This window comes from Bufo bufo, chromosome 2 (assembly GCF_905171765.1).
Source record: "Bufo bufo chromosome 2, aBufBuf1.1, whole genome shotgun sequence".
Classification (NCBI taxonomy): domain Eukaryota; kingdom Metazoa; phylum Chordata; class Amphibia; order Anura; family Bufonidae; genus Bufo; species Bufo bufo.
The window spans coordinates 136,124,600-136,152,061 of NC_053390.1; the positions used below are offsets into that span (position 1 = coordinate 136,124,600).

Below are 27,462 nucleotides of genomic sequence, written 5' to 3' on the forward strand. Positions count from 1 at the left end.
TTTCTGTTATATCCAAGGACATCTTTTCCTACTGGAACAGTCCTATTGCAGCCTTTTATATGGCATATTCCCCATTTTGCTTTCAACGGCAGTAAAATACCAAAGTCATGGGGGGGGGGTAATTTATCAAAGACCTGGATTTTTACGCCCCTGAACTGCTGGAGGATGTGCCTTAGGCCTCTTGCACACAAACGTTGTGAGCCCGTGGCCATGTTGCCGGATGCGGACCCATTCGGTTGAATGTGTCCGCAATCACGGAGATGCGGAACGGAAGCATGTATCGGAACTCCACGGAAGCACTACGGAGTGCTTCCGTGGTGTTTCTGTCCGTGCCTCCGCACCGCAAAAAAATAGAACTATTTTTTTGTGGTGCGGACAGATCACGGACCCATTCAAGTTGAATAGGTCTTGATCCGCCCTGGCCGCCGGACTGACGTTGCCCGTGCATTGGGGACTACAAATTGCGGTCCCCCAATGCATGGAACGGATGCATAACGTTCGTGTACAAGAGGCCTTATTGCCTTATTTATGACGAGGCACACGAACTGCTGGAGAAGGCCCCTGACTGGAGTATTTTTTTTTTATTTTATTTTTTGCAATTTTCCAGCTATAAATGTTAGTGAGTTTGCTGGGCCTGATGGCCCCCTGACACGCCCCAGTGGTGAGGACAGCATAAAAACGCCGCAAGTTACAAAATATTGTCACTCGAGCATTTAGAAGTGGAAAAGAGGAGTCTTGCAACCTTTTTTTCTTTTTTACACCAAACTGGTGGTAGTAAATGACCCCCATGGTTTCCTGTAGAAATATGACTGCTGACTGCTGTATTGGCATCCATATCACACAGGTAGGTACAATATTGGCCTCTACTGTACCTATTTGTCCCTACTAGTATTGAGTGAAGCGAGCATCGGATACTTCATCTGAATTCACTTCGTTCAAACCTTTGAATTATGCTGTATGGATATCCGTCTCCGTACAGTATTAGGCTACTTTCACACTTGCGTTTGGAGCGGATCCGTCTGGTGTCTGTACAGACGGATCCGCTCCTATAATGCAAACGCTTGCATCCGTTCAGAACGGATCCGTCTGCATAACTGTTTTTTTCAGATCTGATTTTTCACTTCGTGAAAACTCAGATCCGACAGTATATTCTAACAGAGGCGTTCCCATGGTGATGGGGACGCTTTAAGTTAGAATATACTAAAAGAACTGTGTACATGACTGCCCCCCCCTCCCCCCCCTGTATTTAACTTATTGGTGGCCAGTGCGGCAGGCCCCCCCTCCCTCCCCCCCCTAATTAAAATGACCGACCCCCCCCCCCCCCCCCCATCATTGGTGGCAGCGGAGAGTTCCGATCGGAGTCCCAGTTTAATCGCTGGAGCTCCGATCGGTAACCATGGCAGCCAAGATGCTATTGCAGTTCTGGCTGCCATAGTTACTTAGCAATAGAAGCATTATACTTACCTGCAATGTCTGTGACCGGCTCCTCCTACTGGTAAGTGACAGGTCTGTGCTATAAGCAATTGTAAGGTTGTTTGGACGGCACTCCGTAGTTGAGTTCCGGTGCTCAGCGGTAATGGCAATCAATATATAGGATATATGACCGCGGCACTCGATTTCAATAAGCAGTTGTGTTTATTAAATATTCATTCCAGAAATAGACATAGGCTAAGGCCAACGTTTCGGTCTCATCCCGAGACCTTGATCACGGCCTGTATGTAGAGAGCGTCTGGTGCGGTGGATGGTCATAGGCCTTAGCCTATGTCTATTTCTGGATGGAATATTTAATAAACACAACTGCTTATTGAAATCGAGTGCCGCGGTCATATATCCTATATATGTGCTATAAGCAATGCGCCGCACAGACCTTTCACTTACCAGTAGGAGGAGCGCCCGGCCGGTCACAGACATTGCAGGTAAGTATAATGCTTCTATTGCTAAGTAACCATGGCAGCCAGGACTGCAATAGCGTCTTGGCTGCCATGGTAACCGATCGGAGCTCCAGCGATTAAACTGGGACTCCGATCGGAACTCTCCGCTGCCACTAATGATGGGGGGTCGGTCATTTTGATTAGGGGGGGAGGGGGGGGGGGCGGCCGCACTGGCCACCAATGAGTTAAATACAGGGGGGGAGGGGGGGGGTCTGCCCGGGGGTCTGCTGCCTGGCAGCAGGGGGCAGTCATGTACACAGTTCTTTTCTTTTAGTATATTCTAACTTGAAGCGTCCCCATCACCATGGGAACGCCTCTGTGTTAGAATATACTGTCGGATCTGAGTTTCACGATCTAACTCAAATCCGATGGTATATTCTAACATAGAGGCGTTCCCATGGTGATGGGGGCACTTCAAGTTAAAATATACCATCGGATTGGAGAAAACTCAGATCTGATGGTATATTAATAGGGACCCCTGACTTTACATAGAAAGTCAATGGGGGACGGATCCGTTTGCAATTGCACCATATTGTGTCAACGTCAAACGGATCCGTCCCCATTGACTTGCATGTAAGTCTGGACGGATCCGTTTGGCTCCACACGGCCAGGCGGACACGAAAACGCTGCAAGCTGCGTTCGGGTGTCCGCCTGCTGAGCGGAACGGAGGCCAAACGGTGCCAAACTGATGCATTCTGAGCGGATCCGCATCCACTCAGAATGCATTGGGGCAGTACGGATCCGTTCGGGCCGCTTGTGAGACCCTTCAAACGGAACTCGCAAGCGGAACCCCGAACGCAAGTGTGAAAGTAGCCTTAGGCCTCTTTCACACGAGTGTCATGGATTTGGGTCGGATAAGATGCCGGTGCGTCGCGGGAAAAATGCACAATTTTTCAGCGCGAGTGCAAAACATTTTAATGCGTTTTGCACGCGCGTGAGAAAAATCGGCATGTTTGGTACCCAAACCCGGAAGTTCAGGTTTGGGTTAGATGTTGTGTAGATTTTATTATTTTCCCTTAGACCGTATGCACACGACCGTGGTGTGCTTTGCGGTCCGCAAATCGCGGATCCGCAGAACACGGATGGCATCCGTGCGCGTCCTGCAATTTGCGGAACGGCACGGACATCTTTCAATATAAATGCCTATTCTTGTCCGCAAAGCGCGGACAAGAATAGAACATGTTATATTTTTTGAACGGACCAACGGATGCAGACAGCACACGGAGTGCTATCCGCATCTTTTGCGGCCCCATTGAAGTGAATGCGGACCCAAACAACGGCTGTGTGCATGAGGCCTTATAACATGATTATAAGGGAAAATAATAGCATTCTTAATACAGAATGCTAAGTAAAATAGTGATGGAGGGGTTAAAAAAAATAAAATAATTTAACTCCCCTTAATCCACTTGTTCGCGCAGCCCGGCTTCTCTTCTTTCTTCTTCTTTGCTGTGCAGGAGGAAAAGGACCTGTGGTGATGTCACTGCGCTCATCACATGATCCATCACCATGGTGATGGATCATGTGACGGACCATGTGATGAGCGCAGTGACGTCACCACAGGTCCTTTTCCTCAAAGACGAAGAAAGAAGAGAAGCCGGGCTGCGCGAACAAGTGGATGACTATTTTACTAAGCATTCTGTATTAAGAATGCTATTATTTTCCCTTATAACCATGTTATAAGGGAAAATAATAATGATCGGGTCCTCATCCCGATCGTCTCCTAGCAACCGTGCGTGAAAATTGCACCGCATCCGCACTTGCTTGCAGATGCTTGCGATTTTCACGCAACCCCATTCACTTCTATGGGACCTGCGCTGCGTTAAAAAATGCACAATATAGAGCTTGCTGCGATTTTCACACAACACACAAGTGATGCGTGAAAATCACCGCTCATGTGCACAGCCCCATAGAAATGAATGGGTCCGGTTTCAGTGCGGGTGCAATGCGTTCACCTCACGCATTGCACCCGCGCAGAAAACTCGCCTGTGTGAAAGGGGCCTTAGAATGTATGGGCTCCGATGAGCCGAAGTTATTCATAAAGTCGCACGTAACTCTGCTTCGATTCCGAGGTACCAAAGAAAAAACAAAAAAAACTGTCAATATCCGAACTGCAAAACCACAGTAAAACGCATACAGTTTTGCTGCATATTTATTGGCCACATGGGAAATTATTTTTATTCCTCCTAGAATTTTTTTATATATTGACAACTGGATGTTACCATTCTCCTAGATAAAAGGACGTGTTCTAACAGTCTAATATCATCCGTACTGACCGGATAACACCAGAGTTTGTGGGGATGCTCCCCTAACTCGCCCATTTGTCAATTTATACCCTTTTTGGAAGAATAACAAGGGAACGATAAATTTTATTGTTATTGGTCCTGGACACATCCAGAGAGCTAGCAGATTCTTTTTAAGGCCTCTTTCCTACGGGCGTGTACGCCCCGTTGCCGTATTGCGGACCGCATTTGCGGATCCGCAATACACGGGCCCCGTTCCATGGGCATTCCGCATCACGGATGCAGACCCATTCACTTCAATGGGTCCGCAAATCCGGAGATGCGAAATGGAACGGAAGCACTACGGAGTGCTTCCGTGGGGTTTCGTCCCGTACTTCTGTTCCGCAAAAAGATAGGACATGTTCTATCTTTTTGCGGAACGGCCGGATTGCGGACCCATTCAAGTGAATGGATCCACTGCAGCTGCCCCACAGACTGTGCTCGCGCATTGCGGGCCGCAGCACGACCACGGGGCACACGCGCCCATGGGAAAGAGGCCTAAAGGGAATCGGTCACCTCACAGGGTTTTTTGCCTTCCTCTGGATCAGCTTGAGGATAACAGGCCGAACTGGATGGACAGATGTCTCTTTTTTTTCCGCCTTCTAAACTGTTACATGTTACATGTGCGCTTCTCAGCTGAATCCCATGTTTATAGGTGGGCCGAAGATGTAAGCAGTTTTATATTATGGAAATTAGCCCCTTAGGGCAACAAGTGTGTTGCTGTTATACCCAGAGCTCCAGTCTGTTTCTGTGCCGGCTGCGCCCCCCCTCGCTCTGACAGGGCCAGGGCCCTGAAATCCCTGAGCGTGGTGCAGGTTCCATCAGACTGACGGGCTTTAATGCTGTACAGCGTGTGCGACGATCTTGCTATGAGATATCGGGGCCAGGCTTGATTACCTCTGCACTGCCTGACTCTGTCACAGGAACTGACTGGAGCTCTGGGTGCAAAAGCAACACCTTTGTTGCACCAAGGGCTAATTTGCATAATATAAAATCACTTCTATCTTTGGATTCGTCCCACCTATCAACATGGGACAAATGGGGTTGATTCAGCTGACAAGTGCACATCGCTCATGTCCGCTGGATTTACTTCGAGGTATGTGGGAACAGATTCCATTTAAAATAAATGTCTGTATTTTTTATGCTGAGGCTGGTGTTCACATGAGGCAGTTTTGTAGGTATTTTTCGGAAAAAAAGAAATCCATATGAACAATGGCTACACAAAACGACAACTTTTCTGGCACAATTTGTGTAGTTAAAAAGCCGGTAAATGAGGGGGTCCCTTTATCATCAGTAGGCAGTACCGGTACACGGATGGTGGTAATGGTTTCACCGCTGGTACACCTACAGATAAGTATACATTTACTGGCTTTTCTTGTTGAGGGGTAGAATAAATGACGAGTATGTAGATGTGGTTTCTGCTGCGGTTTTTTGCTCCTGTGACGTAGTAGTACACAGATTTGAGACTGAAGATCATGGAACCCAGCGTAGGGATCTCATGAGAAGAAGGTAATAATTACAGTTCCGATATGATTCTGCTGTATTTTTTTACTTTGATTTTTGTATATATAATAATGTGCTGGATCCCACAAATCACTCAATAGTAATAACGTAAAAAGCACTCCTGTCATCAGTGACATTGCTTATACTGTTCTGTCTCAGGTATGGCTGGTAAAGCAAGGGGGCGAGGGGCAAGCTTTACATTTGACCTGCAAGCAATTGGCTTTTCAAGAGGAGAAGCCCTTCCAGAGACTCAAGCACAGCCCATGCCCATATACCCTGTAAGTCAAGCAATGGTGTTATTGATGAAAGGATTACAAAGTTGAAAAAACGCGTCCAACCCATAATCCTACTGTGCTGAATAGTGGCGTACATAGAAAAGTAAGGGCCCCATAGCAAGGAACAAACCAGGCCCCCCACACAGGACAGAAGGGTTTCCGCCTAAACCCTTTTCAATGACCCATAGGCTATTTTTTTTCCCACTGCCTCGTTTGCTAAAAGTTGTTTATTTAGAGGGTAGAGTCCTGACCAAGTTTTCACCCCCAGTAGAAGAGGAGTTGATCCCAACTGGGCCCCCTCTTGCCCTGGGCCCTATATCGGTCGCATGGTCTGCCACTATGGCAGTTACGCCCCTGGTGCTGATCCAGAGAGTCAAATCCCCTATGAGGCGGGTGCCAATTGCCCCATTAGGGGAAGGAATTCCTTCCAGACTTCAAATCTGGCTATCGACCCTTGATCAACGTCCCACCTCCAGGAATCTAGTTCCCATAATTTGTGATATGATTACCTTCAAGAAAGGCACCCAGGCCCATCTCGACCTTCTTCAGTGAATTGACCGCCACAGACTAAGGGCTCATTCACACGGCCGTTGCCGTATTGCGGCCCGCATACGGCAGGTCTGCAATACACGTGGCACCGGCAGTGTGCATTCCCTGAATGGGTCCGCAAATCCAGAGATGCGGTGTGGAACTGAACCCTACAGAAGCACTATGGAGTGCTTCCGTGGGTTTCGTTCCCTGCCTCCGCACCGCAAAAAGATAGAACTTGCTCTATCTTTTTGCGGAACAGACAGATCATGGACCCATTCAAGTGAAAGGGTTTGCGATCCGCATGCAGCTGCCCCACAGTCGGTGCCCGTGCATTGCAGACCGCAATTTGCGGTCCACAGCACGGGCACAGACAGCACACAGTCGTGTGAACAAGCCCTAACAATGAGGGCGCATTTTAATTTAGTTCTATATTCGGAGAGAGGCAGGGTCAGCTCCTTCCCGTGCCCTATGGTGATGGTTGAAAGTCCTCCTTATAGTTTCGGCTTAGTAAGGGGGTATCTTAACGTGCATCGTATGCTCCTAGTGCATGTTCTTGTCGTTATGGTATTGATGACTGGGTTATGGGAATGTCTGTGCATTATAGATCTATAGACGCTAAATTCTGCTTGTGTTCTTTCCTGCCTATTCTAGCATTCAGACTACAAACCGGCGAGCTTACTACAAGGGGAAGAATATGAATATTTATTGTCATTAAAACAAGAACTACGAGGAAACATGAAATATTTACCGTACTATATGGGAAGAGGCGAACAAAGGCAGAGTATGGTGTATTGCTTTCTGTATACCATGGTGCATCCCAACATAAGCTAGGGGTTATAGAGCTAATCTGTGCTTCCTCTGCGGTGTTTTTTTTTATATGTGACCTGCATCTGTTTCTGAAAATGTTGAACTTAAACATGGCTTCCTTTAATGTTTGCACAGATGTTGTCACCTAATGAGTCCTGAATGAAAAATCCACCTAGTTGTTGAGAGATAAAGGCCCTGTCTTATCATACCTTCACTCCAGAATTCTGGCGTCAAAAAGTCAAAAAAATAGGGCTTTTAAGACTTTTTGCATGTTCTATTTTCTTGTGGTGCAGTGCTTGTGCAAAATTTAAGCAATTGCACAAAATTTGCGACTTTTTTTGCATTTTTGCACCACTCATTCCAGTTTTGTAATGTGGGTGTGGTTAGCCATGTTAATGAGTTTCACTCCAGATTTATCATTTGAGACTTTGCGACTGGAGGAGTTTTTCTAGACAAAAGTGCTCGATTTAAGGATAAGACAAATTTATCAAGTAACATGAGACATTTGATAAACGCCGCATAAAGTTCTCCAAAGCAGACTCAAGCAAAAATGACTTAAAATTTTCCCCTCATGATAAATTCCCCCCCCCCAAAGTGTTTTGGGGAATTAAATATTGATGACCTGATGATGGTCCGTCTCCTAGCAGTCCTGCAGATCAGTTGTTTGAAGGGTTTGCAGTGCCCAGACAAGCGCTGAATCCTCTGCGCAAAGGCCACGTGACCTAACCAAGAGAGGGCTCAAGCCTGTAATTTGCCTTAGATCTACTCCTAATGGCTTTATCTAAAGGGCTCCTCAGTTTTCATCCTCTCACCTCTATACAGGGATCCGGACTTCACTGCAGGCGAACCATCAGGCCACAACCTTTTGGAGTGGTCTTCATTCAGTGACCACTGACCCAGGCAGGTGAAGAGACTGTGGTGCATGGCACCAAGGGGACGGGCAAAATCGCGGTCAGTGGGCAAGCCAAGGTCAGGGCAGACAAAGTTCATTCAATCCGGTAAACATCTAGCAGGTTAAAGCACGTGGCACATTCAGTAGCATAAACAGACAGAAGTCGGGGTGGGTGGACAATTTCAACATGATAAACAGGCAGAGATCAGGCACAGAAGTTTTGATTATGCAATATATCTTCTTGAGTACTATGCAAACTAGGGACCTTTTTGCTCAGGCACCTTCCATAGGAACATCAGCCATTGCCTGCAGACAGATTGGGTCACACAATGTCCCTTCAAGAGGCAAGGAAAGTGTAGGAACATCCGAAGGAAAAGATCACATTAGGAAGGAGACCATACAAAATTCTGATCACTTTAGTGGCCATGTTTGTCTGGAGGAGAGAGACATTGGTGGCCACCATGCTAGGGCTACAAGAAGGTTAAATGTTTTGGCAGTCATATCAATCGATGTGCACCAGCTATTGGCATAACCCTGTGCATCCTTGCTCCTCTTATGTCCTCTGCCAGCACTTCACTCTCTTTCTTGATAGACAGAGCCAGGTTCCTACATAATCATCTCACAACTATGTTATCATAGTTTAGTAAACTCTTAATGCACCAAGTCGTGTTTGGTCTATATTATTTTTTTTTTTTACCCCCCCATCTCAGATCTCATGGTAATACAACCTCCCATATTTTAACCAAAGAGTTGAGAATGACAGGAGGTTGGAGATCAGACAGGGCCATTATCAAGTAGGGTCCCTACTGCACAGGCTCATGCGACTCTACTAAATATTATCTTTGGCTTCTACAAACGTGGTGACTTATGTTTCAGGCATTGACAAATACAGTGTGAAGTATCTGCGGGAGGCGGAGAAGAAACGTACTGATGAGTGGACACCAGGTAATGCTGGATTCTGAATTAACATGAAACCCGCCCTATAAGGCCCCTTTCACACGGGCGAGTATTCTGCGCGGATGCGATGTGTGAGTTGAACGCATTGCACCCACACTGATCCTGACCCATTCATTTCTATGGGACTGCTGTGCACACGAGCGGTGATTTTCACGCATCACTTGTGCGTTGCGTGAAAATCGCAGCATGCTCCTCTTTGTGCGTTTTTCACGTAACGCAGGCCCCATAGAAGTGAATGGGGTTGCGTGAAAATCGCAAGCAAGTGCGGATGCGGTGCGATTTTCACGCACGGTTGCTAGGTGACGATCGGGATGGGGACCCGATCGTTATTATTTCCCCTTATAACATGGTTATGAGGGAAAATAATAGCATTCTGAATACAGAATGCATAGTAAAAATAGGGCTGGAGGGGTTAAAAAAATAAATAAAAATAATTTAACTCCCCTTAATCCAGGGGTCGAGTCGAGGGGGAACGCGTGGGAATGGCGTTGCTGCACTTTTTTCTTCAGTTGAGGAGGGAGGGGGAGCGGCTTCAGTTGAGGAGGGAAAAGGAAGCTGTGTGCACTGTGCAGCAGTGCTGGGCTGGCTGCGAGTGACTCACTGACTGACTCCCCCCCCCCCCCCCCCCCCCCCCCCTCCTGGCTGAGAGCTCCCCTCCTCCTATCCTGAGCCTGCGACTGGCTGACTGTCTGCTGAGGTGAGCGTGGCTGGACCATCCGACTGGACCGGGGTCCTGGTGGTCCGGTCCAGACCAGTCTAAGTGTCTGTGACTGTCCCTGAGTGAGTCCAGGGGCCCTAACCCGCCTGGTGGGAGCGCCGGTGGCCAGCAGCCCCAGACCAGACCAGTCAATACCCCCTCCTTTATCTCAGTCAGTACTCTCATCAGATGTGACTGCAGGCAGCACAGCAGCAGGCCAGAAGAGATCGATCAGCCAGGATTAATTTGCACAGCCTGGGTGGGAGGCCCCCCCTTACCCTGGCCTTAGGCAAGTGACAAACTGCCCCCCCCTTCCTCCTCAATCTTAGGCAAGTGACAAACCCAGCTCTGCTACATCTACAATGAGCAACTACAACAAATGTAATGCCAAACTGCAGTTCCTTTATGTGATTGTGATGCCTTGGATAGCTTCCACTGGACCCACAGCCTGTGGGTCCAGTGGAAGCTATCCAAGGCATCACATAGGGGAACTGCAGTTTGGCATTACATTTGTTGTAGTTGCTCATTGTAGATGTAGCAGAGCTGAGTTTGTCACTTGCCTAAGACTGAGGGGGGGGGGGGGGGCAGTTTGTCACTTGCCTAAGGGAGGCCTCCCACTGTGCACATTGATTCTGGCTGATCGATCGCTGCTGCTCTCACATCTGATGAGAGATTTCCTAAGGGGGTATTGACTGGCATTAGGGACGGGCTGGTGGATGAGGGCAGCCATCCGGTCCTGCCTATGGATCACCCAGTTTGCACTTGGCTATGCCCAGGCCCCATGCCAGGGGGTCCCTGATGTATTAACTGACCAATAACATGGAGATGCCAGTGCCAGCTGCCTTGCTGGTGGACGATTGGCATATACTTATGCTGTGGGCCACAGCAGAAGTATATGCCAATTGTCCACCAGCAAGGCAGCTGGCACTGGCATCTCCATGTTTATTTCATGTTAATTTTGCAGTTGTTTGTGTAAACTGGCACTTTACAATAAATGTTGCACTGAATTTTCAGCGAATTATTATTATTATTATTATTATTATTATATTTTTTATTTTTTTTTGGGGGGGGGGGGGGTTTGCAGTGGATATTGAGTGAGTTCCCACACTTTTTTTTTCCCAGGACTTGACCCCTACCTTAATCCACTTGTTCGCGCAGCCGGCATCTCTTCTGTCTTTATCTGTGAGCAATAGGACCTGTGATGAGCGTAGTGACGTCATCAAATGAACCTCCCCTCCCTATGCAACTTTATGAGAACACATTTACAAGCATAGTTTACATCAAGCACAACATTAAGCAGTGTGTTTTAGGATACTGCACATGTACTTGGCTGTTCTTGTAACTCCCATAGAAATGAAAAGAGGATTCTGGGAGTTGTAGTTTCAGGACAGCGGGAGTGCCAGAGGTTGCTAATCCCTGTTCTACAGCACTATGACGATAAGGCCGGGTCCTCAGGCTGCAGATAAAATCCTGGCACCATATCTTTTACATACAGATTTTGCTACAGATTTCACCCATACATTTTAAATGGTAAGTACAGTGGGATGAGATTGAGCATGCTGCAGATTTTGTCTTCAAATTGCATGTAAAAACACATAGTAGTAGTACATAACATAGTACATAAGGCCGAAAAAAGACATTTGTCCATCCAGTTCGCCCTGTCATCCTGCAAGTTGATCCAGAGGAAGGCAAAAAAAAACTGTGAGGTAGAAGCCAATTTTCCTCATTTTAGGGGAATAAAAAATTCCTTCCCGACTCCAATCAGGCAATCAGAATAACTCCCTGGATCAACGACCCCTCTCTAGTAGCTATAGCCTGTAATATTATTACGCTCCAGAAATACATCCAGGCCCCTCTTGAATTCCTTTATTGTACTCACCATCACCACCTCCTCAGGCAGAGAGTTCCATAGTCCCACTGTTCTTAGCGTAAAGAATCCTTTTCTATGTTTGTGTACAAACCTTCTTTCCTCCAGACGCAGAGGATGTCCCCTCGTCACAGTCACAGTCCTGGGGATAAATAGATGATGGGATAGATCTCTGTACTGACCCCTGATATATTTATACATAGTAATTAGATCTCCCCTCAGTCGTCTTTTTTTCTAACGTGAATAACCCTAATTTTGATAATCTTTCAGGGTACTGTAGTTGCCCCATTCCAGTTATTACTTTAGTTGCCCTCCTCTGGACCCTCTTCAGCTCTGCTATGTCTGCCTTGTTCACTGGAGCCCAGAACTGTACACAGTACTCCATGTGTGGTCTGACTAATGATTTGTAAAGTAGTAGGAATATGTTCTCGTCACGGGCATCTATGCCCCTTTTTATGCAACATGGTTTTTCTAATGCAGTGTAGAAAATCTGCATTAAATCTGTACTATGTGAACCCTGACCAAAACATAAGCCACTCTATATTGCAGAGAGTATATTGAAGAAATTCCTATAATGCATTCCCTTTATTATATCTACAAGTATTACCAGTGCAAGTCAGCACTGTTCTAAAGTGAGGAATGCTGACTATAAAAATTTAGAAAAAGAATTCTCCATAGACCTTGACTTTTATTTGTTCTCCTTTCCAATGATAGATTGGCAGTTACTTCCAAGAGAAATGAAAGCTGTCAAGATGAAGAGGAAGAAAGGTATAAACAATCAGGATGTAGACATAAGTGGTACACCAATAATGTAGCCTATAGTTTGCTGTCTATAATAAAAAATAATAATAATAATATAATCAGTACAGACCAAAAGTTTGGACACACCTTCTCATTCAAAGAGTTTTCTTTATTTTCATGACTATGAAGGCATCAAAACTATGAATTAACACATCTGGAATTATATACATAACAAACAAGTGTGAAACAACTGAAAATATGTCATATTCTAGGTTCTTCAAAGTAGCCACCTTTTGCTTTGATTACTGCTTTGCACACTCTTGGCATTCTCTTGATGAGCTTCAAGAGGTAGTCCCCTGAAATGGTTTTCACTTCACAGGTGTGCCCTGTCAGGTTTAATAAGTGGGATTTCTTGCCTTATAAATGGGGTTGGGACCATCAGTTGCGTTGAGGAGAAGTCAGGTGGATACACAGCTGATAGTCCTACTGAATAGACTGTTAGAATTAGTATTATGGCAAGAAAAAAGCAGAGCAAAGTAAAGAAAAACGAGTGGCCATCATTACTTTAAGAAATGAAGGTCAGTCAGTCAGCTGTAAAATTGGGAAAACTTTGAAAGTAAGGGCTATTTGACCATGAAGGAGAGTGATGGGGTGCTGCGCCAGATGACCTGGCCTCCACAGTCACCGGACCTGAACCCAATCGAGATGGTTTGGGGTGAGTTGGACCGCAGAGTGAAGGCAAAAGGGCCAACAAGTGCTAAGCATCTCTGGGAACTCCTTCAAGACTGTTGGAAGACCCTTTCAGGGGACTACCTCTTGAAGCTCATCAAGAGAATGCCAAGAGTGTGCAAAGCAGTAATCAAAGCAAAAGGTGGCTACTTTGAAGAACCTAGAATATGACATATTTTCAGTTGTTTCACACCTGTTTGTTATGTATATAATTCCACATGTGTTAATTCATAGTTTTTGTCACGGGGTTCCGAAGGTGCACTCGGTCCCCCATTGCCCGCAGAACTGTTGCTTAGCTTTTGGAATGAGGTTCTGTGTTTGACCTCATTCCCAGGGCGGCTTTACTAGCTGGGTGGCTCCCTGCTCCTAGTCTGCCTTGAGCGCCGAGCTGATCACTCGGTGCTCGACTGGTTGGTCTGTCGGTCATGTGACGCTGGCCACGTCACATGACCCTCACTCCCCACTATAAATACAGGCAGCCTGCTGGCTACAGGTTGCCTGTTAATTTCTAGGTTCCTGGCTATTTGTTGGACTACTGAATATTTACCTGATCCTGTTCCCTGACGATCCTCTGCCTGCTCCTCCTGTACTGCGCATACATCCTGGTATTGTGACCTCGGCTCCCACCTGACTACTCTCTTTGGACTCCTCTTGTACTTCGCTACTCTCCTGGTATTTGACCCCGGCTTCTCCTGACCATTCTTTGCTTAACCCGTTGTACTGCGTAGCTCTCTTGGTTCTGACCCGGTCCGTTCATGTTCCGTATTTTGTCTTGTCTGTCTTCCCTGCACATATCCTAAGTTAGGGACTGCCGTCCAGTTGTCCCCTGTCATCAGGACTCGTGAGGCAAGTAGGCAGGGCCAGGGGTGAGGGTGGAGCGCAGTGGTCACTACCCTTCCCCCTGTGTGTGTGTGTGGACGTGACCATTACAGTTTTGATGTCTTCATAGTCATGAAAATAAAATAAACTCTTTGAATGAGAAGGTATGTCCAAACTTTTGGTCTGTACTGTGTGTGTGTGTGTGTGTGTGTGTGTGTGTGTGTGTGTGTATATATATATCTATCAGTTGAAACTAGAAATTTACATACCTTATATAAAAAGACACACATGCATGTTTTCTCAATATCTGACATGAAATCAGAATAAACCTTTTAAACCTTTCCTGTTTTTGGTCAATTAGGATTACCATAATTATTATTTGCCAAATGCCAGAATAATGAGAGAGAGAATGTTTTAATGCATTTTTATTACTTTCTGCAATCTCAAAAGATTACATACACTAAGATTACTATGCCTTGAAACAATTCTGGAATGGGAAGTAAACCACGGCACTCGTAATTGTAATTCAGAAAATTTGGATTTTCATATTTTCATTTTTTCATTACATTTTTCATATAATTTATCATTTCATTTGCATCCAGGAATATTAGCAAAACTGGCCAACGTTTCGGTCCTAACACAGGACCTTGTTCACGGCCTTAGTTGTATGTAGAATGTAGCCTCCCAGAGGCTACATTCTACATACAACTAAGGCCGTGAACAAGGTCCTGTGTTAGGACCGAAACGTTGGCCAGTTTTGCTAATATTCCTGGATGCAAATGAAATGATAAATTATATGAAAAATGTAATGAAAATATGAAAATCCAAATTTTCTGAATTACAATTACGAGTGCCGTGGTTTACTTCCCATTCTATGACCTCCATTACCATTGAGCACCGTACGAAACGACACAAGAGGAGTGCCGCCCAACCCAAGTTATTGAAACAATTCTGGACTGCCCATATCATGATGTCATATGTTTGGAAGCTTCTGTTAGGTTTGTTGGCAACATCTGAGTTAATTTAGAGACACACCTCTGGATGTATTTAAATGCACACCTGAAACACACTGCTTCTTTATGTAGCATCATGGGAAAATCTAAAGAAATCAGCAAAGATATCAGGAAGAGAATTGTGGACTTGCACAAGTCTGGCTCAACCTTGGGTGAAATTTCAAGATACCTGAAGGTGCCTCTTTTATCTGTACAAACAATTATACGTAAGTACAAACAAGATGGGAATGTCCAGCCATCATACCGCTCAGAAAGGAGACTGTTCTGTGTCCCAGAGATGAATGTGCTTTGGTCTGACATGTGCATATCAACCCAAGAATAAAAGCAAAATTCCTTGTGAAGATAATGGCAGAAGCTGGTAAGATTGTGTCAATATCCACAGTGAACGAGTACTGTATCAACATGGGCTGAAGGGCCACTCTGCCAGGAAGAAGAGATTACTCCAAAAGAAACATAAAAAAGCCAGATTAATGTTTGCAAATGCACACAGGAACAAAGACCTACATTTTTGGAGACATGTCCTGTGGTCTGACGGAACTAAAATTGAACTTTTTGTCCATTATGACCATCGTTTGGATAAAAAAGGGAGAAGCTTCCAAGCCTAAGAACACCATCCCAACTGTGAAACACGGGGGTGGCAGCATCATGTTGTGGGGCTGTTTTTCTGCAGGAGGGACTGGTGGTATAGAATTGAGATCAGGGCTTTTGTGATGGCCACTCCAAAACATTGACTTTATCCTTAAGCCACTTTGTAACCAGTTTGGCAGTATGCTTCGGGTTATTGTCCATTTGGAAGACCCATTTCCGCCCAAGCTTTAACTTCCTGGCTGATGTCATGAGATGTTGCTTCAGTATTTCCACAATCTTCTTTCCTTGTGATGCCATCTATTTTGGAAGACCCATTTCCGCCCAAGCTTTAACTTCCTTTGCTGCATCAGGAACTGGTGCATTTCACAAAATAGATGGCATCACAAGGAAAAATGATTGTGGAAATACTGAAGCAACATCTCATGACATCAGCCAGGAAGTTAAAGCTTGGGCGGAAATGGGTCTTCCAAATGGACAATGACCCGAAGCATACTGCCAAACTAGTTGCAAAGTGGCTTAAGGATAACAAGGTCAATGTTTTGGCGTGGCCATCACAAAAGCTGTGTCTCGTGAATGTAAACTTCTGGTTTCAACTGTGTATGTATAAATTTAAACAGTTCAGTGTTTATTCACACATTAAGGCCTCATGCACACGACCGTTTTTTTTTTTAAGGTCCGCAAAAACTGTGTCCGTAGGTCCGTGATCCGTGACTGTTTTTTCGTCCGTGGGTCTTCCTTGATTTTTGGAGGATCCACGGACATGAAAAAAAAGTCGTTTTGGTGTCCGCCTGGCCGTGCGGAGCCAAACGGATCCGTCCTGAATTACAATGCAAGTCAATGGGGACGGATCCGTTTGATGTTGACACAATATGGTGCAATTGCAAACGGATCCGTCCCCCATTGACTTTCAATGTAAAGTCAGGAGTCCCTTTTATACCATCAGATCGGAGTTTTCTCCAATCCGATGGTATATTTTAACTTGAAGCGTCCCCATCACCATGGGAACGCCTCTGTTAGAATATACCATCGGATTTGAGTTAGATCGTGAAACTCAGATCCGACAGTATATTCTAACACAGAGGCGTTCCCATGGTGATGGGGACGCTTCAGGTTAGAATATACTAAAAGAACTGTGTACATGACTGCCCCCCCCCCCAGTAGCGTCCTAGTTGCCATGGTTACCGATCGGAGCCCCAGTGATTAAACTGGGACTCCGATCGGTACTCTCCGCTGCCACCAATGATAGGGGGGGGAGATTTTAATTAGGAGGGGGAGGGAGGGGGGGCCCACTGGCCACCAATGAATCTACAGTACTACAGGGGAGGCCGGCCGCACTGGCCACCAATGTGTTAACTACAGAGCACCTGAGGGGTTAATTGTGCGGATCACAGCCCCCTGTAAGAGATCGGGTGCTGCCAGGCAGCAGGGGGCAGTCATGTACACAGTTCAAAGTATATTCTAACTAGAAGCGTCCCCATCACTATGGGAACGCCTCTGTGTTAGAATATACTGTTGGATCTGAGTTTTCACGAAGTGAAAACTCAGCTCTGAAAAAGCTTTTATGCAGACGGATCTGCGGATCAGTCTGTGTGAAAGTAGCCTACGGCCACGGACGCGGATGCCAATCTTGTGTGCATCCGTGTTTTTTCACGGACCCATTGACTTGAATGGGTCCGTGAACCGTTGTCCGTCAAAAAATTAGGACAGGTCATATTTTTTGGACGGACAGGAAACACGGATCACGGATGCGGCTGCAAAACGGTGCATTTTTTTTTTTTTCCACGGACCCATTGAAAGTCAATGGGTCCGTGAAAAAAAACGGACAACGGCCACGGATGAACACAACGGTCGTGTGCATGAGGCCTAAGTAAACGACAAAACAAAAAGTCTGTTAAACACCATGCAGCAAAGAAGTCCTTTTACAAAGCAGAATCCACTGGCTTTCACAGCAAGAAGGTAGCAGGCCTTAATCCAGGCCCAAACTTGCAGGTCCCAACGCAGAGACTCACAGAGCTCCACTGTCAGAGAGGAGTAATCCACACAATCTGACAGTGCTGCCTGTGTTTTATAGCCCAAAACCAAGACCCGGCCTAGAACGTGGGGAGTAGTCACCCACCCAGCACTTTGACTACTCCCAGTAAGAACCATCCCGGATCAGCTATTACAGCCATACTAAATAGCAACGTGTCAAACAGCAACTGCTGCTAACACATGAAACCGGCTCTTACTTTACTGAGGCCAGGAACCTAGGTGACACATATCTATCATCCACGACCATCCCTTGAACCCTCCTACAATATATATATACATTCACTTCTGGTCTATCTGGCTTAGGATGTTAAACAGTCTGTCACCTCAGTGGTCTCCAGCGTGCTGGATTATCAAAATCTTAGTACTTTCAATTGCAGCTAGTTAGTGAAGGCGTCAATGTCACTTTGTCCATGAAACCTTTTGATATGTGAGACGTATCACATGCCCCCTATAGATATCTCTAATTATAGTGACCCACAGATCTCCTTTTAACGCATAAAGCAGCAGAAAGACCAATAATGGGTTTTGTGTGTAGTTTCAAATGTATTCTTAAATCCCTCATAGGCCTCTTTCACACCAGCGAGTTTTCTATCCAGGTGCAATGGTGAAAGTCATAGCATCTGGACTGTATCCTGACCCATTCATCTCAATGAGTCTGTGAACCTTTTTTAAAGAACATCCGGATGCAATACATTTTTCACTGATGGTTGCTCGGAGATGTAGATTATTTCTTACTTTTCTTACTGGTTGCGCCTGCGTGGAAAAAAGTTAAAACACTGAATGCAATCGCAGACAAAACTGACTGTTTTGCACGCAAGTGCAATCAGATGCACAACCAGGATTGGAGCCTATACAGAGATAAAGTATAAGGGCTCATGCATACGAATGTAAGGGCTCCGTGCCTTTTTTTGCGTACCGCAAAGGGCGGGTCCGCAATGTATGGGCCCTGGCCGTGTGCACTCCATGCTGTTGAATGGGTCCGCAATCCACAAGGTAAGGCAAAAGATAGGACATGTCTTATCTCTTGCAGTGCGGAGGCATGAACCGATCCATGCCACCGCTCCGCAAAAGATAGGAAATGTCCTATCTTTGGCTGTATCTTGCGGATCGTAGACCCATTCAATTCAATTGCTCCTTATCTGCAGCATGGAGTGCACACGGCCCATGCCTGTATATTGCGACCTGCCGTTTGCGGTCCGCAGTATGGGCTCAGAGCCTTTACGTTCCTGTACAAAGGGAAAGATCTGCACCTGTTCTTTTAGACCCGCACCTGGTTTTGGCTCAAAATCACTGATGGTAACACACTGACCGAACACTGTGTGAAGAAGGCATTAGTCTGGGTTCACAAGTGATGAAAAAAATCATTATTTTTTTTTTTTACTGCGTTTGCATAGCAAAAAATGCAGAACTTCATATATTGGATGCAATTATTATTATTTGCTTGCTGAGGAAAAGCCAGCAGATTTCCTCCTCTCCCTTGAGGAGGGTAAAGTCCACTGTATAAATTGACATGCTGTGGATATCAAATCCACAATACCGCAGCTTTTCTGCTGCGCTTTGTTTCACTCAGCATGTGGATGAGAATACAGATTCTCATCCACTTTGCTGTTGCTGTACAACACTGCGGATTAGCTGCATGAAAATCCCTAGCTAATTAGTTATGTGTGACCCCAGCCTTAAGGTATCATTATATTTTATGCCATTTTTCCACACTTTTTCATTTTTAGTGGCTTTTTTTGCACTTGCAATTTTGGTGCATTTATTGGTGAAAAAATGCCATCTACAGATATTAAATGAAAGTCTATGAGAAACACACTCCTCAACATTGCAATTGCAACATAAAAAAGGACAAGCCATAAGGATATGCAATCGAGGAAGTGGCAGGTGGGATCTGGAAATGATCAAATTTTCAAGCACCCGGCCCCAATGTGACATGTGGAGGGGGCATAAAAGCCATTGCCACTTGTCACAAATTAAGAGGGACAGAATCATTAAACTAAGACACCTTGGATGGCAAACACTGTCTACACAAACTATCAGAAAGCCTCTGCACAGGCCAGACGTCCAGCTATAGGTGTTCCATTGACCTCTCGCCACAGGTCTCAAAAGTTCTCATGGCATACAGCAAGAAGGCAATGGAGGCTGGAATGGAGGTCTATCCTCTTTAGCGATGAGTCCCACTTTTGTCTTGGATACAGTGATAGCCAGAGATTGGTCTGGAGACCCCACGGGCAATGCCATGAAAAGGCCTTCACAAGGGAATGTCACATCAGTTCAACTTCTGGTTTTATGGTGTGGGGAGGCATAACATATGGTAGCCGGACCTCTCTAGTCAGGTACATTAACAGCTCAGCATTACATTGATTTGGTTGTAAACCCAGTGGTACAGTCATTTCTCCAAAATGTCTCAGGAGCTGTTTCTAAAGAGGACAACGCCAGGCCGCATTTTGTTCTTGCTACTGTGAAAAGCCTGCATGGACTAAATATGCTATCCTGGCCGGCAGCATCTTTAGACTTGTCTCCCACCTTAAGCACATCTGGGATGTCATCGGTTGGCAAATGCAATGGAAGCTGGCAGCAGCCGATCTTGATGATTTGTGTGCCCAAGTGCATTCAGCGTGGCAGAACATTTCTTAGACAACCCTTAATAACCTCACCAGTGTGTGGTTCTCATACTGAATACTGATTAAAGTGTTTAGAATATTTTGTTTCCATATTTACATAATTTGCATATTTAACATGTCTAGTGATACTATGATTTCTATAATTCCAGGGCTTTTCCTTTTTGGTGTTGCAGTTTCAATGTTGATGAGTGTATGAAATGTAGGACACAAGTGTTTTTTGCCCAGTGGCATTTCTTTCTAATTGGTGCCCTTTTTGTCTCTCTGGCATTTTTTGGGGATCATGTTGAAGCTATGGCTTTTTTTTTATTTTATTCTTTCTATTTTTCCTCCTCTGACGTTTTTTCCATCTTTTTTCCCTGTAGGGAAAGAACACCTGAACAAAAACACCATCCACACATTTATTTTTTTTAAATGCCACAAAAAGCCATGAAAAACTAACTCTATATGTGAAAATAACATGAGTGGTTTCTATGGCATTTTATTAATTGTCAAAAAAGCCAGACTAAATTCATGTGTGTAGGACCCTAAATAGATGTTGTTGTTTTTTTCCTTTGGGGAAAACAATAACCAAAATTATTCTTTTTGGTAACTGGCTTAAATAGCCCTAAAACTTTATGCGACATTATACACCAGAACTTCACCAAACTTTAGTTCATATGAGCAGGTCTAGATGCAGACCGAAAACTGTCCTGACTGGAGCAGATACTATGAGCTGGTGTTTGGAACACACATACAGTAGCAACCCTTTATTTTTAATCATAAGAGGAGATGGAGATTTTTTCTTAAATCACTTGAATGAGTTTTTATTTATGAAGCTACTTCTTGATCATGCTAGTCCCACAGGGACCAGTTCTGTTTACAAAAAATAAGATGATGTCTTCCACCTCCTATAAACGGCCTAAGGCCCGTTTCACACGATCGAGTTTTCAGGGCAGGTGCAATGTGTGAAGTGAACGCCTAGCATCCGCACTGAATCCAGACCCATTCATTTCAATGGGTATTTTTCACGCATCAGTTCTGCGTTGTGTGAAAATGGCAGCATGTTCTATATTCTGCGTTTTTTCACGCAGCCCTGGCCCCATAGAAGTGAACAGGGCTTAAGTGAAAAACACATTGCATCCGGATGCAGTCTACTAACTATTTTATGAGGTATCACTATCTTCCTTAAAAGCAGAGAAATTCAAATGATGGAACAATCATCATTATAATAATTGTTCACCTTCCATTCACTTTGCAAATTGTCCTCCACCCTCTTCTCTTTTGCTCCAGACCAGGATTTTAGGTTCTACATGAATGATGAAATAGTCCACCAAGCTAGCGTTGTGCTCATTTGTCAGGTGATCAGCGGCAGCTTTTCATGGGTCAGTTATCGCTAATAAGAGTTTGTATGAATGTATGTTTTCAGCAGTTGGCCCAATCCTTGCACAGTGTAAAGAGGGTGCATGCACACGTGTACCATGGCTCTGTGCAGCCTCCGGGTTGTATGGAGCTGCAGGACGACTTCGGTGGACATCTAGTGTACCTCTGATTTCATTTGGATGCATACAGAAATGAATTGTTCTATTCTGTCTGATAGCGGCATGCTCTGTCAGATATTATATTGCACAGCTATTCTCTCCATGTGGTGATATAAGTTTGGTTCAGTAGAACTGTGGGAAATTTGGTAATTTGCCTGCTAAAATACAACTGGATTATGGCCACTTGGAACCAGATTTAGGTGTAAGCTCTCAGCCCTTTAGATGACCGTTTTGCAGTTATATAGGACAGGGTTTCATCTAGAGGGGTTCTTGCTGCATCTATTCTCATATTCTCTTCCATTTTCATATTGTGCATATCAGCAGATGAAAAAAAGGCCAAAGCAACTAAACCTGGCGCCGGTGTCGATGTTCTGAAGAAAATTGAGGTGAGTTTCTAATGTTTGCCTATTTGAATGATGCTGCAAATATAATGTCGGGTGATTTTTATCGCAGAATATAATGACTTGGGGATGATCGGATCGATCACATAAAACTTCGTTCCAATACTGTACGGAGCAGGAGCGCTCCGTACAGTATTAGAACGTATTGGCTCCAATGAGCCGCAGTTATTGCTTTGAGAAGTCTAACGAGACTTCGGGGAATAACTTCATAAAATAATTTGTACTGTAATAAAACATTTCCCAAACTCGGGTTCAGTTCCAACCCGAGTTCGGGAAATTGTTTTTTTACAGTACAATTAATTTATGAAGTTATTACCCGAAGTCTCGCAAGACTTCTCAAAGTAATAACTTCGGCTCATTGGAGCCAATACATTCTAATACTGTGCGGAGCTCCTGCTCCGTACAGTATTGGAGCAAATTTTTATGCGAATCGACTTCGGATGCTTCATCCGAAGTCGATTCGCTCATCCCTAATAATGATGTTGTGTTCATAGTCAGGGTAAGGTCCCATTGACAATGCCATATTTTTGGTCCGCATCCAATCCACATTTTTTGGCAGATAGGATGCGGACCCATTTATTTTAAATAATGCAGACATCACACAGTGTGCTTTCCGCATCTATATGTCTGTTCCGTAGTCCCGCAAAAAAGAGTTTGCAAACACGGATAGGCATCGTTACAATGGATCAGCAAAAAAATTGATGCAACACGGATGTCATTTGGACATCATCCTTATTTTTTGCAGATCCTTGTTTGGCGGACCGCAAAATACATACGATCATGTGAATGTACCCTAAGGCTGCTTTCAGACAAGTGAGTTGCACACTCCAGACCCTCAGCGTGAGTATAAGACAGCTCCCATCCTGATCTCCCAGCACTGATGGGGTTGCATAGCATTATATTGATTTATGATGCTATGTAACCCTTACAGTTCAGGAATGTATTGGATAACACTGACCTAATGCTGTCACTTCAATAAAATGCATTCCAGAATTGTAAGGGTTATATAGCATCATAAATCAATATAATGCTTCAGTATCATTTATCATAAAGGGTTTTACATCATTTACAATTTTGGAGTGCAGCCACTAATAAGAGGGGAAAAGAAGCCTACTGTAATATTGCACAACATGACAGTCACATGAGACTTCAGTTTAATCTTATGGGGAAAATTTAACTTTAAAACGCAGTATGTTGGTTACAGTCTCTCATTAGCATCTGTAATTTAGAGGCACAATAAACCTGTTGGCACTAACAGTGATTTAAAGGGGTTGGCCCGTCTCGCACATTGGTGGCATATCACAAGGATATGCTACCAATGACATATAGCTGCGGGTTCCAGGGTTGGGAGCTTTACCTATCTGTAGAACGTAGCACCCAAAGTGAAGGAGCGCACACCACACACGTGTCACGTTTCTCCATTTACTTCTATGGTAGTTCGGAAAATAGCGTGAGTGAGTGTGCTCAGCTATTTTCGGAACTCCTACAGAAGTTAATTGGGGGTTGCCGCACTTGCGCAGGGTGCCCTCCTTCACTTTGGGGGCCTCATTTTAGACATGGGTGCGGGTTCTACCTCTTTTTGACATTAATGGCATATCTTAGCAATGTGCCACCAATGTGTAAGATGGGCCAAATCTCTTTAACTGCATGTAATTACAGGACTAGATCAGGACCCTCCTGATCCAGAGGCGGCATTTGGCCTCCAGGTCTGAAGTGACTTAATTTTAAGCCTCCTCTCTAAATGCAGGTGTCAGAGTTGCATGGGAAATTATTCCACCCAATGCTCTAGCTTTCTCAGGGGCTGACTCAAGTCAGGGTCTTGGTTACTCTTGTTGCCGGTGATCAGTTGATAGACCTGGTCTGTGGCTTAGCGTTGGCCTTTGGGCTGGTGTATTTAGGTCCATCCCAGGGTAGAAAACAGGACAAAAAATAATTTTAGTATTTTAAGGAGGTCTTTAAGGGGATTGTCCACTTTCTGGTTACAGTTGACGAATGGGTTTGTAAGATGATTATATAGCACTTACTAATAAAGCTTTTGAAATTGTGCTCCATTTTCTATATTTCATAAAGTATGCCCCCATTGTTCACACAGAGGTCTTGTCCAAAAAATGGCTGTTGATAGAGGGTCATGTGACCAAGCAAATTATGTCCATCTGATGTGTTCTCCATTCAAATGCACTGTTGGGAGTTTAGAATAGAGGAGACATCACAAGGAGGTGATTTGCCTGGTCACATAACCCTCAATTGGCGGCCATTTTATGCACAAGACCTTTGTGTGAACAAGGTGAATACCTTATGAAATTTAATAAATGGAGCAGAATTTAACAAAGGTTATATGAGTAGGTGCTGTATAATCATCTTACAAACCGATTGGTCAACTGTAACCAGAAAGTGGTCAATCCCTTTAAAGACCTTAGTAAAATACTTAAATAATTTTTGTCCTTTTTCTGTACCCTGACTGGTACCTCCTAAGGCTATATTAGTAAGCAACATATAATCATCTTATATACACATTGGTCACATGTGGCCAAACCCTTTAACAGAAGTTTGTATGTGTGTGACCAGCTTACAGTGTGTACTATCAGAGTCATGGGAAAATAGTAGCTGTGAGCTTCTAGCAATTAGGTTCTTTTACGAGTATGTCGCTCCAAGACCTATGGTCATCACAGCAGCCAGGCTTTATTCCCTTGTAGATTGTTGTCACCAGAGAAGGTGATCTTGTAAGCTTCAGTGGGTTTATCGCTTTCTAGACTGAGGAGCAAATGTAAGAAATCTTCCTGTTCTTCACCTTGAATCTCTGAAGCAGGTATACACAATCGCAGTCTAATTCCCAGGTTATGGTCCACAGAATAGTGACCCATAGGGGGCAGGTGCACTATACTACAGAACTTGCAGTGAGGTCTGGAATGTAACCAAAAGTCTGGAATCAATGGAAAGCAGTTAGGGATGACGTAAGCCAGAGAATGAGACTGAACTGTAGTCAGGATACAAGCCAGAGTCAATTCCAGGAGTGGAAACTGGCAGCAAAACTAGAGGAGCAGACGAAAGCGTAATTCATAAATGAGCCAAAGTCAAAATTAGGAGTCAGTAGTTATATTTCTGGAGGATCCATACATATACTGTAATAAACAAGAAAACATGTCATTATTATATATAGAGAGAGGTGAAAATGACATTACAACCCTAGAGAGAAAACATGTAGAGGCAGATTTCTGATTGAAAATGTACTAGATTTTTGGTGCTTTTTGTCGGAGCTTTCTGGTGGGCAGATGGGGTGCATCTGAACGCGGTAGGGGTGGATATGTGGTGCTTGGCGCTACAGGAGGGAATTGAGGTGGCCCTGAGGATGTGGAGGAACACGCAGAGTTGAGGGGCCAAATCTATGCATTGGTGGCGGTGGGGGGTCCTTGGAGTTGGTTACGGTGGAACTTAAGGACATTGGGAGGGCCCCACTGTTAGGGCTGGCCTCCCATGGTGGCCGAGCTGTTGTGGTGGATTGAGGGGGGCCCATTCTGTGGTGCAGCTAGGGGTTTTGGGGCTTCAAGGACCTCCCCCGTTAGGAGGAATCATTGTTGGGAATTTTACGGTTATGTTATGTTTGTATTTATATTAATAAACGGCTGCTGTGGCCAATACATTCCAACAAGTGTCCGAGTATTTTATGGGATTGTTGGGTGTATTAGTTTGATGGGGTTGACAGAATAAGATAGAGCAGGTAAGTGTGAGAGGGGCGAGCGAAATACAGTCCTCATCAAAAGTTTAAGACCACTTGAAAAATTGCAAAAAATCATTTTACATTTTTGGATCTTAACAAGGTTCCAAGTAGAGCTTCAACATGCAACAAGAAGACATGGGAGTGAGGCAAAACATTTTTTGAGCATTCAATTAATTGAAAATAACGATTAAACTGAAACAGGCTGTTTTTCAGCTGATCCAAATTTTAGTACCACATGCCTTTAAAAGGCCAAGTATGTGCAAAGATGTGGATTCATTGTCATTTTCTGTCAGGTAGTCACACGTTGTGATGGCAAAGGCAAAAAAACTCTCCCTTTTTTGAACGTGGTTGTTGAACTGCATAAGCAGGGTCTCTCACAGCGCGCCATCGCTGCTGAGGTGGGAAGCAGTAAGACAGTCATTTGGAATTTCTTAAATGATCCAGAGGGTTATGGAACAAAAAAGTCAAGTGGAAGACCCAAAAAAATATCAGCACTGAGCCGGAGGATCCAATTAGCTGTCCGTCAAGACACTGGACGATCCTCGACCCAAATTAAGGCCCTTACTGGTGCTGACTGCATCCCCATAACCATCAGACGGCATCTGAGACTGAAGGGCTTCAAAAACAAAAAACTTCTTAAAAGACCTCGTCTCCTTGAACGCCACAGAACTGCTCGTTTGGACTTTGCAAGAGAGCACCAAACATGGGACATTCAAAGGTGGAAGAAAGTTTTTTATTCTCTGAGAAAAAGTTTAACCTTGATGGTTTCCAACGTTACTGGCATGACAAGCAGATCCCACCTGAGATGTTTTCTACGCGCCATAGTGGAGAGGGGGCTATAATGGTCTGGGGTGCTTTTTCCTTCAGTGGAACAATGGAGCTTCAGGAAGTGCAGGGGTGTCAAACGGCTGCTGGCTATGTCCAGATGTTGCAGAGAGCATTCCTCATGACTGAGGGCCCTCGTCTGTGTGGTAACCACTGGGTTTTTCAACAGGAGAACGCTACAGTACACAATGCCCGCAGGACAAGGGACTTCTTCCAGGAGAATAACATCACTCTTTTGAACCATCCTACGTGTTCCCCTGATCTAAATCCAATTGAGAACCTTTGGATATGGATGGCAAGGGAAGTTTAATGGACAACCGTTCCAGACAGTAGATGGCCTTTGTGCGGCCGTCTTCACCACTTGGAGAAATGTTCCCACTCACCTCATGGAAACGCCTGCATCAAGCATGCCTTTTAAAGGCATGTGGTACTAAAATTTGGATCAGCTGAAAAACAGCCTGTTTCAGTTTATTCGTTGTTTTCATTAAATTGAATGCTCAAAAAATGTTTTGTCTCACTCCCATTTCTTCTTGTTGCATGTTAAAGCTCTACTTGGAACCTTGTTAAGATCCAGCCACGCTAAGTATGATTTTTTTTTGCCATTTTTCAAGTGGTCTTAAACTTTTGATTAGGACTGTATAACCAATACCCCCGTCATAACTGTGGAGATTAGCTCTGGTAGACAGGACAAGCGGACGCAGTATAGAGGCAAAGACCAAT

General features: G+C 44.7%; 1 protein-coding gene across 1 annotated transcript in view; it reads left to right on the forward strand.

Moving 5' to 3' along the window:
- Positions 1 to 5,874: 5,874 nt before the first annotated feature.
- Positions 5,875 to 27,462, forward strand: part of POLR3G (RNA polymerase III subunit G) — a 39,007-nt gene continuing 17,419 nt past the window's right edge. The window contains exons 1-5 of the mRNA XM_040420197.1: positions 5,875 to 5,991; positions 7,171 to 7,300; positions 9,095 to 9,163; positions 12,454 to 12,507; positions 22,123 to 22,187. Of these exons, the coding sequence (XP_040276131.1) occupies positions 5,875 to 5,991; positions 7,171 to 7,300; positions 9,095 to 9,163; positions 12,454 to 12,507; positions 22,123 to 22,187 (435 nt within the window). The remainder of the gene's footprint in view (positions 5,992 to 7,170; positions 7,301 to 9,094; positions 9,164 to 12,453; positions 12,508 to 22,122; positions 22,188 to 27,462) is intronic.